Below are 17,533 nucleotides of genomic sequence, written 5' to 3'. Positions count from 1 at the left end.
TCAAGCAGAGACTTGGGTGTATTTACTCACCTCAAAGCCAGGGGATAGTAGAGAGGATGAACGGGGTCCTTAAGAACCGTCTTTCTAAGGTCTGTAAGCATACAGGTCTTAATTGGTTGGAAGGACTCCCTCTTGCATTGATGGCCTGTCGTTCCAGTGAGATTCAAGGGCTGCACTTGACTCCCCATGAACTGGTAATGGGGAGGATAATGACAGCTCCCTGTGCACGAACCAGTGGGAAAGGGCCAAGTTTGGCTCTCCTGGAGAGTGACATGAAAGCCTATGTACAGTACATGACTAACCGGCAAAAGAGTATCTCTTCTTATGTGCTCCACAAACAGGAACGTGAAGAGGAGGTGAACGCACAGGAGAGGAAGGACGCGTTGCAACCGGGTGACAAAGTATACGTGAAGGTCTACAGACGGAAGTGGCATGAGGCTCGACGGGAAGGACCATACGAGGTCGTTCGGTGCACTGGGACTGCCCTCCAAATCAAGGGGTCCCCCACCTGGTATCACGTTCATCACTGCATCAAGGCACCCAATGAGGACGATGAGGGAGAACCTCAGCAGGATGGTGAGGAGACCCCTGGGGACGAGGAAGTCCACAGCTTGGACATCCAGGCTGACGAAGATGTTGGTGAGTATCTGCGCCGTGATGCAGATGATGCCGGGGGCCTCGTCCCAGACCCTGTCCAGCCCAGAGATGAGTGGGCCAACGGAGACCGTGAAGGATCCAGTGACTGCGACACCCCTCTTGGGGGTTCTACCAAGCCTGGTGTTGCCCCTGTTGTCACCCCTTCCGACCCTGACAATGCTCCAGACGGAGATGTCAGCAACCCGGGCGGCTGCCCGGACCGAGGTACCATTGAGAGACACAGACCTGTCAGTGATACACCTCAACCAGACAGACCCCGTAAAACACCAAGGCCAATTAGGAGGAAACTCAAGCCATGCCGTTTCAGAGACTAATATACCCCTTAGTGTTCCTACCCCATTGACTTCTTTGGACAATGTTACACTTTACTCACACACTGTTATGCCTGGACGTCAGAGAAGAATGATCACAGCAGGTAGAGCTTTTGTTTGCCCACATTCACGTTGTACTGTTGATGATTGTTTGATCTATACCGCCGAAGCGAACGAGTGGTATTTATTGGATACTACATATGTTACACTTGATCAACACTCAAGCAACACGCAAGAAACTCGTGTGACATTAACTAATGTTGACCAGGTGTTGAACTCGTATTGGTGTGCTAGACGTGATATCGGTGAACAGGTGTCTAGTAAATCCAACAATTTCAAGGACAAAGTTTGTAGGACCAAGCCTGACTTTCCACACCACTATAGGTTGGACTGTGAGAAATTTGTGCATAAATATGTTCACGTTGAGTTATCAGGAAAGGTTGAAAATGTTGCTGTGAAGGCTCCTACGAAGGCGATTGTAGTCGCTACTGACGATTATTTGTTGTATGATTCTAATCACCTGGGGACACGGTCCCACCCTAATTCTGCCACTAGTATCATGAAAGATTTTGCTTCAAAAATGAATTATTCTGATTGCTGGATTTGTCAACAGGTCCCTGTAAGTGCGTCTGCTCCTATGTTTTTCCCCATACCGTTAACTAAAGCAGAATGGCTTCATTATAATTGGCAGGGTTTAGCCCCATTTGTTTTACAGGGCAAGAACCAGAGCTCTTCTTGTCAGCCCAGCACGATTCTGGTTCCTTTAAATTCTTCCTATGCAGGTGTGGATATTGGTGTGTTGGAACGTCTGACAGCAGCGGTTAACAAACACCATAGGCCTAGCGGTGTGGGGAAGGTTATTATTGATAGGCTTACACATTTGTCACAACCAACAGGTCCGAAGAAGATATATATTATCCAAGCTATGTTCGCTCAATTAAATGGTACTGCATTGAGTCCTCATCTGTCATGTTCTGGGAGTGTGACTTCTACACGGTGGAGGGGTTCAGTTGTTATTTCTGGATTGAAATGTAAAGTTGTTGATTGTGCTATGGTGCCTCAAATGAAATTACATGATACCAATACTACCAGACGGCAGAAAGGCACCACGCAGCTTAAAGTCATGCCTCTCGTAAATATTACAACCTGTATTGACATTCAAGTACGGCCCAAGAGCAGCGCGGTTCGTCAGTTAGGGGCCGCGTCTTGTATAGGTGGAACCATGTTCTTGTATCCTGGTACGGAGCTTCAACTCCCGGAACATGTGTTTCTTGTGTGTGATAATGATGCATTCTCTAAGCTTCCTGCTTTGATTGAGGGTGTTTGTTATTTGGCTCATCTGATACCTTTGATTAGGAAAGTTACTCGGGAGGAGATGTCTGTACTTCACAAACAAGCAACCCATCGTAGTCGTAGGGCGTTGTCTACCGCTCAGAAGTTTTTTGGCCTAATATTCCCAAGTTATGGTGTCTACAACTCTCAGACTGAATTAAGTGCCCTATCATCCGTTCTTGAAAAACACATTAATGCTTCGGATGCTGTAGTATCTGCCCTGGCCACTGAATTGACTGAAACTAAGAATGTAGCTCTCCAAAATAGAATGGCTTTGGACATTATTTTGGCCAGTCAGGGTGGTACTTGTGCTTTGATAGGCGGTGAATGCTGCAGTTATATTTCGGATTCTGATAACGCTTTGTATGATTTTCATGAATCTAACAAGAAGGGTGTAGAGGATTTACATAAAGAACACGGTTGGAATATGTTAGATTTCTTTGATTCTGCTTTTTCAGGTATTGGTAATATGATCAGGTCCGTCGCTATTATTTTTGTTGTCATTATCATCTGTATTATGTTACTTGGTATTTTAATCAAATGTTGTGGAAAGTGTATTTCTGATGTTCCTATTAATGCTTTAATGTTGACCAACGTAGCTGATGAGCAAAAGCTGGATTCTGTTTTGCTTTCTGATTTTGTTTCCTCCTTTGATGATTTGTTTATTAAGTGATGTTTTATGATTATTTGCTTCGATTACTGTTTGTTTCTTTCTATATCATGTGATTGATGTCAGTTGAGAAGTGGTGTGGTGGTTATGCAAAGATAGGAAAGCGGTTCTGTTCCTAGCACAACGAAGAAAACGCTCTTGACTGGGAAAGGATATCAATCTGAGACAGCGGTAAAGGCTGTTCTCCAACTGGGTTCATGTGCTAGTAACCTCTGTCCCTGGCGCTTCAAGGACAAAGAAAACATCGGTCGTTGGAAGTTTCTATATTAATTTGTGCATGATGGACTGTGTTTAGTTTAATTGTGATTGTTATTTTCAAGATTCTTTTTATTATTGGTTGGTTTCTATTTTTTGCATGATGTCTTTGGGTTCTTAATAGTTATTTTTTATTTTTTATTTTTTTAATTTTTTTTTTTTTATATTTTCTTAGCTGTGATATGTGAGGTTTGTGTTTTTGTTTTGGTTTATGTGATCATTTAGTTTCGGAACACCCTCTGGGTGGTCCGAGGGGGGATGTGTCGTATATTTTTACACATTAATAGCCTTCTTATATAACGTATATCTTACACATATATTAACGTATATTTTTATATATATATACATACATATTATTACAAATGATCGCGGGGAGATTTAAGAAGCAATTGTCGCACATGCGCAGACACACACACACGAACATGCACGCCCCCAAGGGTATAGGCCAATCAGAGGCCTAGAAGGAAGGATCACGATTGGCCAAGAACATACTGTGATGTGATTGGCTGAGAGACCGCTGTAAAACCCTGTGCTGAGGAGCTCCTCAGTCTGTTTTTGTCGTCCTCTGCCCACGACGTGACTGTTTGTGTGTAAACCTGATCCTGTAATCTGAGGACCCGATCTTATCTTTTTTGAATAAATACTCTTAAACTTTGGCCAGGAGTTTTTACCTCATTCTTGATCACCAAACAGAGAAAAGAAACTACAAAAACAAAACGTAGGAATTTCCTGTGCCACTCTGTGATTGGCACACGAAATACGCGACCCTCAGGTATCTACGAAAGGGGCGTTTCGCCACTCTCTCGTTGAGGACCCTGAAATCTAGTATGGGTCTCATGTCTCCCGAATTCTTTGGGACAAGGAAATACGGGGAGTACCATCTCATGTCCCACTGGTCCCTCGGAACCAATGTCACTGCGCCCTTTGTTAGGAGATTCGTAATCTCCTCCCGGAGCGCACGTGTCTTTATCGGGCAGGACAAAAAACAGTCTCTCTCACGCCCCTGAAGGGCGGAGGAGGCTGAATGAACTGTAGTGCATATCCCCTCCTCAATGTCCTGTCAAGCCAGCCCGACAGAATACCTGTCCCTTCTAGTCATTCTGCATAAAGCAACGACAGCGGCTGGGCCGTCTGTTGTGGTGCAGTCGACAGAAAAAGCTTGAATTTCTGTATGACCCCAGCCGCCGCTGCCCACCGAGGAGATGGCACAGCCCAAGGTGGGGTCATTTCGAAAAGGGATGGACTGCCGTCTGTAAAGAGTGTTTGTTATGTGTAACAATGCTCTTTATTGACGCAGGTTTATTATGCCTGATAATCAAAGAACCGGCCGCACGCTCATGAGCTGGGCCAGGTCTTGATAGACATGGAGGGGTTTTTGATGTAAATAACGCCTCGTGTCGTGATAGGGGTAAGTCCGCTAGGCAGAGAGCTGGCCACACGCCGGTAAGCTGGGCTAGTCTCCGCTTCGTTTCTAACTGGTAGCGATTCGACCACACTCTGACAAGGCAGGTGGGTCTCCGCTCCGGTAGATACCATGGAAAATCCTCCTTAGGGATTTACCGTCTGACTTACCGTCTGTAAAGAGTGTTTGTTATGTGTAACAATGCTCTTTATTGACGCAGGTTTATTATGCCTGATAATCAAAGAACCGGCCGCACGCTCATGAGCTGGGCCAGGTCTTGAATAGACATGGAGGGGTTTTTGATGTAAATACCGCCTCGTGTCGTGATAGGGGTAAGTCTGCTAGGCAGAGAGCTGGCCACACGCCGGTAAGCTGGGCTAGTCTCCGCTTCGTTTCTAACTGGTAGCGATTCGACCACACTCTGACAAGGCAGGTGGGTCTCCGCTCCGGTAGATACCATGGAAAATCCTCCTTAGGGATTTACCGTCTGACTTACCGTCTGTAAAGAGTGTTTGTTATGTGAAACAATGCTCTTTATTGACGCAGGTTTATTATGCCTGATAATCAAAGAACCGGCCGCACGCTCATGAGCTGGGCCAGGTCTTGAATAGACATGGAGGGGTTTTTGATGTAAATACCGCCTCGTGTCGTGATAGGGGTAAGTCCGCTAGGCAGAGAGCTGGCCACACGCCGGTAAGCTGGGCTAGTCTCCGCTTCGTTTCTAACCGGTAGCGATTCGACCACACTCTGACAAGGCAGGTGGGTCTCCGCTCCGGTAGATACCATGGGAAATCCTCCTTAGGGATTTACCGTCTGACTTACCGTCTGTAAAGAGTGTTTGTTATGTGTAACAATGCTCTTTATTGACGCAGGTTTATTATGCCTGATAATCAAAGAACCGGCCGCACGCTCATGAGCTGGGCCAGGTCTTGATAGACATGGAGGGGTTTTTGATGTAATAACGCCTCGTGTCGTCGCGGCACTGAGTTTGCTCAGAAACTCCGCCTCCGCTGCAGACAGACCGTTTGGGTCGGTCTGTGGTGATCTTCGCAATGGCGGCGTTAAACACGGCGATGTTATTCGCCGCCGCCTGCGCACCGAGCTCATCAGAGCTTTCTGATTCTGACACCGGCACCGACCACTCAGCTGGGTGAGGGCGGCGTGGTGTCAGGGCCGGCTGAGCGGGCGGGACCATCCCTACTTGGGGAGGTGCCTGCCCAGAACGCCGCTCTGGGGCCTGTCCGGACGCATCATCGGCAGAGCTATTCGAGTCGGATAGCATCCCCGAGATAGCGCCCGCCAGGGGAAAACGCTCTCCTTGATCCAGGCCATCCCCTTTCGCCTTTCCGCGACGGAAAGGAGGTGGAAGGGGAGGCAGCTGGGGGAGGCGACCAACGCCGCCTCAGCATGTTCGGGGCCGAGGCAGACGTGGCAGAAGTCGTGCTTGTCCTCCGCTGCTAGGAAATCGCAGCGGCAGGTGTCCCGGAGGAACTTCTTCGTGGTCGGCGGCGGACGATCCATCGCTGAAGGGAAAAGTCTCCTCCGCTGCTCGGAAGTCGCAGCGGCAGGCGTCCCGGAGGAACTTCTCCATAGGCGGCGGACGATCCATATCTTGAAGGGAAAAGTCTGGCGGGTTCTCCAGTCTTAGTAGTCGTCCTTCTCAGTCTTCAGATATAAACCCGTGCTGAACTTTTTGGGAGAATGAGGTAGCGAAGTACACCCCTTTATATAGCACCCCAGGCGGGCGCAGGCATTGAAAAATTCAGTCATTGGCTACTTTAGGTAGCGGGTAAACCAATAGGAGCAGAGCTCCCCTATGGGGCGGAGCTCCACGATATAGAACAGGATAAAAACCCAAGAAGGCCACTGGCTTATTTCAATTGGGGTCCTTGATTCTCAATTCATCGTTACATGTAAGACAGACAAAAAAAACTAGTACTATCTACAAGATAATACAGACAAATAACTAGTACTATCTACAAGATAAACATACATCCTTCATGGGAAGAACAATACAACAAAACTTTAGGTATGTACAGCGGGTAGGACAGGTGGGGACATACACCACAGGTGGGGGCGGGGAACAAAACACAAAGTATGTACAGTGGGTAGTTCGGGTCTTTTAATCTGATTTTTTATTTAGAGGGTCCAGTTACGGATTGCAGCCTCCTGTAAATGTTTTTTGAGAGTGGTTTTGAAGGTGGGCAGTGTTTTGCACTCCTTTAAGATTATAGGAAGGGCGTTCCACATTTTTACTGCATAGTTTGCAAACGAGTTTAACCCCTTGTTTGTGGTGCAACGCGGTTGAACGTGGTTCGTGGAGCTTCCTCTGGTATTGTATGTGTGGACGTTGTTCACTTTTTGGAAGTATGTTGACAGGTACTTGGGTGTCTTTGTGGTGTAGCGTATCTTGAAGACCAGGCCCAGTGCAAGCTGCTGCACTCTGTCAACTACCACTCCCATGATTGTGAGTGTTGTGAAGGCCCACAGTTTAGAGCCAGTTTAGTTTCCCCAAACCAGCCCTATTTTGCCCCTGTTATTTCTTTATTATTTTCTATACTATTCCTGTACGTTTATGAAGGTGTATGTATTGTTATTGTAATGTTTATGTATATGTTTGATGACGTAGTATATCCGGGGTGTGTCCGTGACCCGGATGCTAGGTTCGGTGGTGTATATATAGAGACGGAAGTGGTCTGTGAGTCAGTGTGTGACGAGAATCAGAGAGAGAGAGTAACGAGAGAGAAGTAACGAGAAGTCAATCTAAGATGGCGGATTCAGTAACACGCACACCGTGCTGAAGCTGAAGACCAAGAGTGATTATCGAGTTCAGAACTGTGATAGCCCGTTTAGTTGTGTCCCCGTTAGACAGCCTTGCCAGCAGCCGGCTGTTAACGTTGGACCAAGCGAGACGCCGAACTGGACAGAACCGTCGCCTCCACGAGCGGACTGCGACCGAACGCTGACTCCATCGGAGTTTACCGTGAACCACCCGGACCTGAGCCCTTCACACCTCGGCGCGGACTACGAAGAAGGCCCTTTCCCTTCGCGTTGCTACGTCACCCCCCCCCCTTTGTCTGCTGTTTCCTCGAAGCACATGCGAGCTCCAACAAGGCCTCAACGCGCTCCTTGCAGCGCCAGACTCTAAGCCTTTCCAGGCTAGGTACTGTGAGTGAGTGATTGAGTGTGTGTGTGGCCGGCGGGGAGGGAGTGTATATATCTGGGGATGTATACATCAGTTATGTAAATAAATGTGTTTGTTCATATGGGATACCGTTACCGTGTGTGTAGTTGTTTGTATGCTAAGGCTAATGCTAATTCCAATGCTAATGCTAATGCTAATTCCAATGCTAATGCTAATGCTAATTCCCATGCTAATGCTAACGATGGTAATGCTAGTCTAAAGGTTCGCTGGCGCCCCCTACCTCTATCCTCCTACACTGCCTATTTAGCTCAGAGTTAGTTAGATAACCAGCCCTTCCTAAATTCTACAGTCCTTTTAGCTACTCCCTGGTTACAATTGGTCCTTCGAGCCGGATAGGTAGTGTAGTGATAGCATGGCTGAGCGCAGCCAACCAGACCAGACAGTTACCCCCCCTTCTCCGCCCCCTGAGCCAGAGCCACGACCACAGAGAGTCCCGCGGTTGCCTCCGAGGTTACAGGAGTATGAGCTTGAGCTCGAAAGCTCACTGAGTGGTAGTGAGGAGCGCACTCCACGGGATACAGTGGTCGGAGAGGCCGAGGTGTCCACCGGCGCGCGGGTGGCTAGCACCGAGACAGCCATCAACGAGCACCAGCCTGAGGATGAGATGGCAGAACAGCAGGGTTTTGCCGTAGAAACGGAAGAGCAGGAAGGAGAGGCCCGGTCCGACAGCGCCTGCGGGCGGAAGAGGGAGGGCCTCAGCCTTAACGATCTGCCTCCCAGTACGGCGCGCTCGAGACCTAGCTCCTGCCGTTCAGTGGCTTCCTCCCGGTCCAGGGTTTCCGTGGGCAGTTCTGCCTCTGGGGCGGATAGCATACACTCCAGAGGGAGTAGTGCCGCGCTGTCAGAATATATGCGCCAACAGGCCGAGATGGCGTTCGAGCGGGAACGCCTCCAGTTCGAGCGTGAACGCCTCCAGCGCCAGGAGGCGCTAGAACGCGAACGCCTCCAGATGGACGGAGCGGAACGCGCGGCGGAGAGGCAGCGCCAGGAGGCGCTAGAACGCGAACGCCTCCAGATGAACAGAGCGGAACGTGCGGCGGAGAGACAGCGCCAGGAGGCGTTAGAGAGGGAACGCATCCAGTTCGAGCGCGAGCGCCTCCAGATGGAGGGGGCGGAACGCGCGGCGGAGAGGCAGATGGCGAGAGAGCAACTGTACGCGGAGAAGATGGAGAGAGAGCAACTGCACGCGGAGAAGATGGAGGAAATGCTGCAGACCATGCGCGACGTGTGCATCAGCAGAGCTCCGTCGGCCCGTAGCTCCAGAGCATCCTCCGCACGGCCCTCTCGAGTGCCATCTCCTGAACCCCCCGCCGATGGCTCCATGACCCCCGCCATGACTGTCCAACTACAGGCCCAGCTGACCACCTGGAAGGAAGAGGACCAGGGACCCGACCGCTACGCGGCCCAGAGGGAGCCAGCGTCGCTGCCCGGGAGGGGAGCCATCCCCCAAGAGCGTAGCACACCCCTAGGTCCTCCAGTGCACCAAAATGCATGCAGGCCGGACACCCAGACCGTCACTCCAGCCCCGATCATCCACTACAGGATGTTTCCCCAGGTGGAGGGACCCAAGTTCCCCTTCTTCAAGGACGAGGACAGGAGCCAGTATGTGGAACTACGCATCTGCCTAGACACGCTATTGGACGACTCCTGCTCAGAGTCCTACAAATATGCGATTCTCCTTCAGCATGTGAGGAACCCCAGAGCCCACAACATGGTTCTGGCCCATGCCTCCGCACCGACACCTTACACCAGAGCGCTCGCCGACTTGGATGCCCGCTACGGTCGTCCCTGGAACCACGCCCTTGCTGAACTGCAAGCCCTCGAACAGCAGGCCCCCATCAAGGATGACCGGGCGCTGGATGACTTCGCGCTCCGCGTGCACACCTTGGTTGGAATGCTGAAGACGCAGGGCCCAGCTGGCGCCAGCGAGATCAACAGCACCTCCAACGTAGAGCGGCTGCTCCGCAAGATCCCACGCTTCCGGCAGGAGAGGTTCCGGCGACAGCAGCGCGTTCGTAACCCCGGGAAGTTGGGTCTGAGCATGGCTGCCTTCGCGGAGTTCCTACTGGAGGAAGTGCATGACACCAACGTAGACGCCATGGGTTACGCTGAGCCGAAGAAGGAGAGGGAGAAGGGAGACCGCTGGGACGGGCCGAGCTCGAACAGAGGACGCCCAGTAGGAGTGCTGCACACGGAGGAGGAGCCTCGGAGAGAGAGGAAAGCCCGACCTGAGGGAAAGGATTCCTCTCAACCCCATCAAAAGGGACGGAGAGGTCCACCGCCATGTCCGTACTGCACCAGCGAGCACTGGTTCAATGAGTGCAGTGACTTCAACAACCTGAGTACCGAGGCCAAGCAGAGGTGGCTCGAGGAGAACAAGAGGTGCTGGAACTGTGGGCGCGACCATCTGGCTAAGAACTGCACCTTGAGGAGAAAGTGCAACCGCTGTGAGGAGGTCCACCTCAACATCTTACACGAGGTCTCCCTCGCCAGGTCCACGGAGGGCACCAGAAGCCCTAGGTCCGGTAGCGCACCGGAAGAGGCAACACCTGTCTACTACCTAGACCCAGCCCGGAGCAGCGGCTCCAAGGTCCTACTGAAGGTGGTGAAGGTCCGACTGCACCACAACAACGCTGTGTACGACACGTACGCCGTTCTAGACGACGGGTCGGAACGGACCATCCTTCTCCAGGGGGCAGTGCGCCAGTTGGGGCTCCAAGGGACTGCGGAGAAGCTGACTCTGCGCACGATACGTCGCGACCTTAAAGAGGTCACCGGGGCGAGAATCAACTTCTCTATCTCCCCGGCGGGGCGGCCGTCGGACAGATATCGGCTTCGGAATGTCTTCACCGCAGACCAGCTAGCGCTCTCCCGCTACGACTACCCCCTGGAGAGATTACGCGCAAGATATTCCCACCTACGGCGAGTAGACCTACATCCGATAGAAGGAGCGGAGCCAACCCTTCTCATCGGCTCGGACAACGCTGAACTGATCGTGTCGCTCCGTCCTCCGCTGAGAGGACCACGAGGCTGCCCGATGGCTGTTAAGACTGCGCTTGGGTGGGCCCTCCAAGGCGCTACCGAGGGGAGAGATAGAGACGGGAGAGCTACGTCATCCCTCCATGTCCGAACCGAAGAAGCAAACCAACCAACCGGACCGCCTGGAGTGGAATCTATTGCTGCCAGTGCACCTGGAACAGTTAGTACCACAAATGGTTCACCACAGGATGACCAACCAAAGAAGAAGTCTCTGTGGACAGAGCATAAGTCTCTGGATGGGAAGACCTACTTCTACAACACAGAGACTAAACAGTCCTCAGGGGAGAAACCAGACGACCTGAAATCTCCTGCTGAGCAAATGTTGTCTAAGTGCCCGTGGAAGGAGTACAAGTCTGACACGGGAAAGCCTTACTACTACAACTCCCAGACTAAGGAGTCCCGGTGGACCAAGCCCAAAGAGCTGGAAGATCTTGAAGCGATGATCAAAGCGGAGGAGAATGGGACGGTAGAAGCTGCAGCTCCTGGCACCGCCCCCGTCCCCACTCTTCAGGTTGATCCTGCTGCTACCATGGCGACCATGATGGACATGGAGGCCATGGCGGCAACAGCTGTTGCCGAGGAACCCCTGCAGGTGGCCATGCACCCTCACGTGGCCGAGGTCAGCATTGACGCACCCGTCAACTCCGTCGAGTACACGTCAGCCATGGAAGTCTCAGCCAGTATTGTAGACGCCTCCAAGGAGGAAAGGCCGGAGTTGGCGAAGAAAACGTACAAGTGGAACCCAAAAGAGGAGGCCAAGCAGGCCTTCAAAGAGCTTCTGAAGGAGAAGGGTGTTTCATCCAACGCGTCATGGGAGCAAGCCATGAGAATGATCATCAACGACCCACGCTACAGCGCCCTGCCCAAGCTGAGTGAGAAGAAGCAAGCGTTTAAGGCCTACAAGGCTAAGAAGGAGAAGGAACAAGCCAAGCAGCTCAGGAAGAGGAACTGGGAGGCGCTGAAGAACATTCTGGACAACATGGCCAACGTCACCTACCGCACCACCTGGTCCGAGGCCCAGCAGTACTTGCTGGACAACCCCACCTTCGCTGAGTACGAGGAGCTGCAGAACATGGACAAGGAAGACGCTCTGATCTGCTTCGAGGAGCACATCCGCGCCCTGGAGAAGGAGGAGAAGCAGAAGACTCTGCTGAGGGAGAGAGACAACTTGTCCGAAGGTGCCGTGGTACTGGTGATCGACCAGTCCCTTCCACGCGCCGCCTGGCAGACAGGCAGAGTGACCAAGGTCCTGCCGGGTCCGGATGGAAGGGTGCGGACGGCCATCGTGGACGTTGGTGGTCGCACTTACACCCGACCTGTGGCACGCCTGATTGAGCTCCCTCAAATTACGAAGGACACTATCACCTCCTACCTCACGCTGCTAGAGCAGCCTAGCCAGTGTGCCTTCCCTAGTTAACTGAAACCGAGGGTTTCATGGGGCGGCTGTTGTGAAGGCCCACAGTTTAGAGCCAGTTTAGTTTCCCCAAACCAGCCCTATTTTGCCCCTGTTATTTCTTTATTATTTTCTATACTATTCCTGTACGTTTATGAAGGTGTATGTATTGTTATTGTAATGTTTATGTATATGTTTGATGACGTAGTATATCCGGGGTGTGTCCGTGACCCGGATGCTAGGTTCGGTGGTGTATATATAGAGACGGAAGTGGTCTGTGAGTCAGTGTGTGACGAGAATCAGAGAGAGAGAGTAACGAGAGAGAAGTAACGAGAAGTCAATCTAAGATGGCGGATTCAGTAACACGCACACCGTGCTGAAGCTGAAGACCAAGAGTGATTATCGAGTTCAGAACTGTGATAGCCCGTTTAGTTGTGTCCCCGTTAGACAGCCTTGCCAGCAGCCGGCTGTTAACGTTGGACCAAGCGAGACGCCGAACTGGACAGAACCGTCGCCTCCACGAGCGGACTGCGACCGAACGCTGACTCCATCGGAGTTTACCGTGAACCACCCGGACCTGAGCCCTTCACACCTCGGCGCGGACTACGAAGAAGGCCCTTTCCCTTCGCGTTGCTACGTCACCCCCCCCCCTTTGTCTGCTGTTTCCTCGAAGCACATGCGAGCTCCAACAAGGCCTCAACGCGCTCCTTGCAGCGCCAGACTCTAAGCCTTTCCAGGCTAGGTACTGTGAGTGAGTGATTGAGTGTGTGTGTGGCCGGCGGGGAGGGAGTGTATATATCTGGGGATGTATACATCAGTTATGTAAATAAATGTGTTTGTTCATATGGGATACCGTTACCGTGTGTGTAGTTGTTTGTATGCTAAGGCTAATGCTAATTCCAATGCTAATGCTAATGCTAATTCCAATGCTAATGCTAATGCTAATTCCCATGCTAATGCTAACGATGGTAATGCTAGTCTAAAGGTTTGCTGGCGCCCCCTACCTCTATCCTCCTACACTGCCTATTTAGCTCAGAGTTAGTTAGATAACCAGCCCTTCCTAAATTCTACAGTCCTTTTAGCTACTCCCTGGTTACAGTGAGTATAAATGCCGGTGCTTCCGTTCCACGAGAGACCCGACGTTCCTTCCACGCAACGGCGACATCGGAGGGCTCGAACGACGCGCGCACCGGACTGGACCAGCCGACCATGCAGTGTGGAGATCGGCGAGAGACCTAATATACAACGCCCTCAAATCACCACAACAAAGGAAAGTCTTACTACCATTTGCTTGTGTGTGATTTGAGCAACACCAGGGTTTGCCGCTTATTGTATGTGTCTGGCGGCTGATTCTGCCTCCCCCTCTCCCCTACCCGCAGCACACCGGACCAGCCAATCGATCGACAGACGCCTACCACGAACGCCCCGCCCCCTGGATTTCCCCCGAGATTGAGCCACTAACACTGACGTGCTGGGATTCCCTCTCACTCCTCCCCCGATTGGACGAGACTGTGGGTTGGGCCTTGAGAGGGCGGCGTTATCCCTTTAAACTTTCCTCACCACCAGGTTCCGTCGTTTTTAGCGTGATAGTAGTTGTGACAGAGTTCCGGTTGGAAGCATAGTCTCGGCTGCCCGCTTAGAGATAAGTGTAGTTTCAGGACCAGTAGCCAGCTGCAGTGTGTAGTTCTTTCGCGTGCCTTATTGTGTATAGCTTACCCCATACTTGATTTTGCAGTGTTATGGTTGCCGTGTAGTTGCAGTGGTACTTGATTTTGCAGTGTGTTTATAGTGGTACAGTGTGGGTTTATTGCGTGCCGTGTACATTTTAGAGCAGCACTATTCGGACTCTCCACCAGGGGGAGCCCAACTGGGCCTATCTTATTAAGTATGGTAGCTGTGACTAGTGCCGCCCGACCACTCTGCCTTAGGGACTAATTTTATACTTTTTATATTACTGATCCTGGTGCATGTGTTTTTAAATAAATTGTTAATAAACTTATTGTTGAAGTATATATTGCCTCCTCTTGCTGTGTACTCAAGGATCCTAGCATAACCTGTACGGCTACAATTTTGGCGTTGTCGGCAGGATCCTTGACCTACATAGCAAGATGGTTGACGTTGATGATGCTGGCGGACAGCCACAGGGAGCAGTAGTTATGCCTTGGTTTATGGGTGGGCCTTGGGTGCCCCGGTTTGATGGAGGAGAGTCATCAAAGTTTTCAGAGTGGAAAACTCAGATTGCGGCATGTATTCGAGCCCAGGGGCTAAATGCACAGCAAAGGGTCGATTTTGTGCTGAGCGCATTAGATGGAGATGCCAAAAGAGAAGTGGCGCTGTTAGTTGCAGGGGAGCGTAACACGACGCTAAGATCTTAGAGGAGCTAGAGAAACTAGAAAAAAAAAAAAAAAACTGTATGGGGGACAGAAGTCAGTAGCACAGCTGCGAGTAAAGTTCTTTAACTGCAAACAAGAACCTGGAGAAGAAGTGAAGGCATTCACCCTCCGACTGCGGGAACTGCACCACAGTTGGAGAACTCAAGACCCCCACGAGGGGTCGGACGACGAGCTACTACGGACTCAATTCGTCATGGGTCTGAGACCCGTACCCATGAAACAAGAGCTACAGCGGCAGCTCAGGAGGAACTCGACGACCACCTTCACAGAAACTTGTCGGGAGGCACGAGCACTGGAACGAGAGTTAGCAGGATCTGAAGAAGCTCAAGCCTACCCTGTGTTTGTCCCTGCATCTAGGAGAGCCCCACCAACAACTCCTGATTGGCAGCAGATCAAAGAAGACTTGCGGACAGAGCTGCGCCAGGAGCTGCGCCAAGAGCTTAAAGAACAGCTGGCCCTCCTGAGTAAGTCTGTGGTAGACGAGCTGCAGGAACGCCTGAGCACAGCACAAATTGCCACACCCCCAACAGCCGCTGCAGCCTCTCAACCACTCTGGCGCCCGCAACCGAACAACCCCCAACGTCAGCGCCTAGAGTCGGCGCCTCCGGGGCTATCACACTACCAGTGGGACGGCCAAGGCCGTGCAATCTGCCGTGACTGCGGGGACGCCGGACACATCCAACGGTTCTGCCCACGCCGGCAGCCACAACAGGATTTTCGGCAACCCCGGTCACAACAGGGCAAGTGAACCGGGAGGGGCCCCCAACTGCGCCCCCACAAAGGCCCGCCATGGTAGGAAGGTGCCCAGAAATTGAAGTGACTGTCCAGGGTAAGACCATTCCATGCATCCTTGACACTGGTTCACAAGTCACACTCATGAGCCAAACATTATTTCAGCGGCACTTCGGAGAGGAATGCAGTAGTGACCCCGACCGCATATCATGGCTGGCCTTGAAAGCAGCCAATGGACTTAACATCCCTTACGTGGGTTACGCCGTACTCGATTTCAACATTGGGGGTATAGAGGTGAAGAAAAAGGGGGTGGTTATTGTTCGTGACGACTGTATCAATACTGAGTATGGGTTGCTAGGAATGAATGTAGTAACGGATTGCTGGGCCAGTATTTTTCAGGGTGGGCACCCTGGGGCTGCAGCCTTTAAATCTGTCTTCTCCCCCTCTGCAGAGAAGTTGTGGGACGTGGCCTTTGCGGCCTGCCAGAGGGCTGAGGCCTCAACCACTCGAGTGGAACTACAGGGGGTGGCCAGACTACAGCGACAGCCCCCAGTGGTGCTGCCTCCCTCAACAGAGACAATTATCTGGGCCCAGGTACCACAAGCTGCTGGCCTGGCAGATTGCCCTGTCCTGCTGGAGGATCTGGACGGCTACGGTCGGAAATGGCGGGTGGCTAGGTCGCTGGCCTGGACCCGAGGGGGGAGAGTCCCCCTACGCATCTGCAACCCGAACCCTTTCCCCCTTGAACTGCCCCAACGGTGCCCCCTAGCCACCGTTACCCAAGTCGACCAGCACGAGATTAGGGGGAAGACGACCCTGACGCTGCACAGCGCTGGCCCCCAGGCGATTGAGGTGGACGTCCAGCACACTGCACAGACTGCAAGTGAGGACCACCCAGCCCTGGCTCTAAAGGGCGACAGCCTCGATAGGGATCAACAAGCCCAACTGGAAGTCCTGCTACGGAAGTGGTCGCACGTATTTGCCACACACGACGAAGATTTTGGGAGGACAGCCATCATCACTCACCAGATTCCGACTGGCACAGCTCCCCCGATACGGGAACGCTACCGCCCCGTCCCCCCAAATCTCTACCCAGAGCTCCGGTCACTGCTGCAGGGTATGCTGGACAGTGGAGTCGTGAGGGAGAGCTCGAGCCCTTGGGCTGCCCCAGTGGTCCTCGTCAAGAAGAAGGATGGGTCTTGGAGATTCTGTGTGGATTACCGCAAATTAAACGCAGTGACCCACAAAGACTCCTTCCCACTGCCACGAATCGAAGAGTCACTCACAAGCCTGTCCAAGTCAGAATGGTATTCAACCCTCGATTTGGCTAGCGGATATTGGCAGGTGGAGGTGGCGACAGAAGATCAGGAGAAGACCGCCTTCACCACGCCCTTCGGCCTCTACCAATTTGACAGGATGCCCTTCGGCCTCTGCAATGCCCCGGCCACGTTTCAGAGGCTCATGCAGCGCTGCTTGGGGGCCCAGGTCTACGACCATCTTCTCATCTACCTCGATGATGTAATCGTCTACTCCCCCAACTTCACTGCCCACCTGCAACACTTGGAACAAGTATTCGCTCGTCTCGACGACCACGGCTTAAAGCTTCAGCCACGCAAGTGCCACTTGTTCCAGAAGAAGGTGACTTACCTTGGACATATAGTCAGTAGCCAGGGGGTGGCGACGGATCCCGACAAGGCCGCTGTTGTCCGCGACTGGGCACCCCCTATTACAGTCAAGCAGGTGCGGTCCTTTCTTGGCTTTGCAGGCTACTACCGGCGATTCATCCAGGGGTTCTCCAAGATAGCAGCCCCACTCCACCAGCTCCTCCAAGGCCAAGCCAATAGGCCCGCAGCCCCCATCCAATGGACGACCGCTTGTCAGGTGGCCTTCGACAAGTTGAAGCAGGCCCTCCTCAGCGCCCCCATCCTGGCCTACGCAGACTTCCATCTCCCATTCCGACTGTACACAGACGCTAGCCTGGATGGTCTCGGGGCTGTCCTGTCCTAGGTCCAAGAGGGGAAAGAGAGGGTCATTGCATATGCAAGTCGTAGTCTCCACCCCGCCGAACGCAACGACCAGAACTACAGCTCCTTTAAGTTAGAGCTGTTGACACTGAAGTGGGCCGTCACGGAAAAATTCAAGGA

General features: G+C 52.2%; 1 protein-coding gene across 1 annotated transcript; it reads left to right on the top strand.

Moving 5' to 3' along the window:
• Positions 1-3,647: 3,647 nt before the first annotated feature.
• On the top strand, positions 3,648-13,717 carry LOC308150148 (pre-mRNA-processing factor 40 homolog A-like; the record flags this gene model as incomplete). Its single annotated transcript, XM_080523010.1, has 3 exons — positions 3,648-3,663; positions 10,970-12,049; positions 13,644-13,717. 3 exons carry the CDS (start codon positions 3,648-3,650, stop codon positions 13,715-13,717), a joined length of 1,170 nt encoding a protein of 389 aa, XP_080379136.1.
• Between the last annotated feature and the right edge of the window lie 3,816 nt (positions 13,718-17,533).

Source organism: Nansenia antarctica, assembly GCF_963989245.1.
Source record: "Nansenia antarctica genome assembly, chromosome: 2".
Lineage (NCBI taxonomy): Eukaryota > Metazoa > Chordata > Actinopteri > Argentiniformes > Microstomatidae > Nansenia > Nansenia antarctica.
Note: the sequence above shows the minus strand (reverse complement) of the source record. Positions and strands in the feature narration are given on the sequence as shown.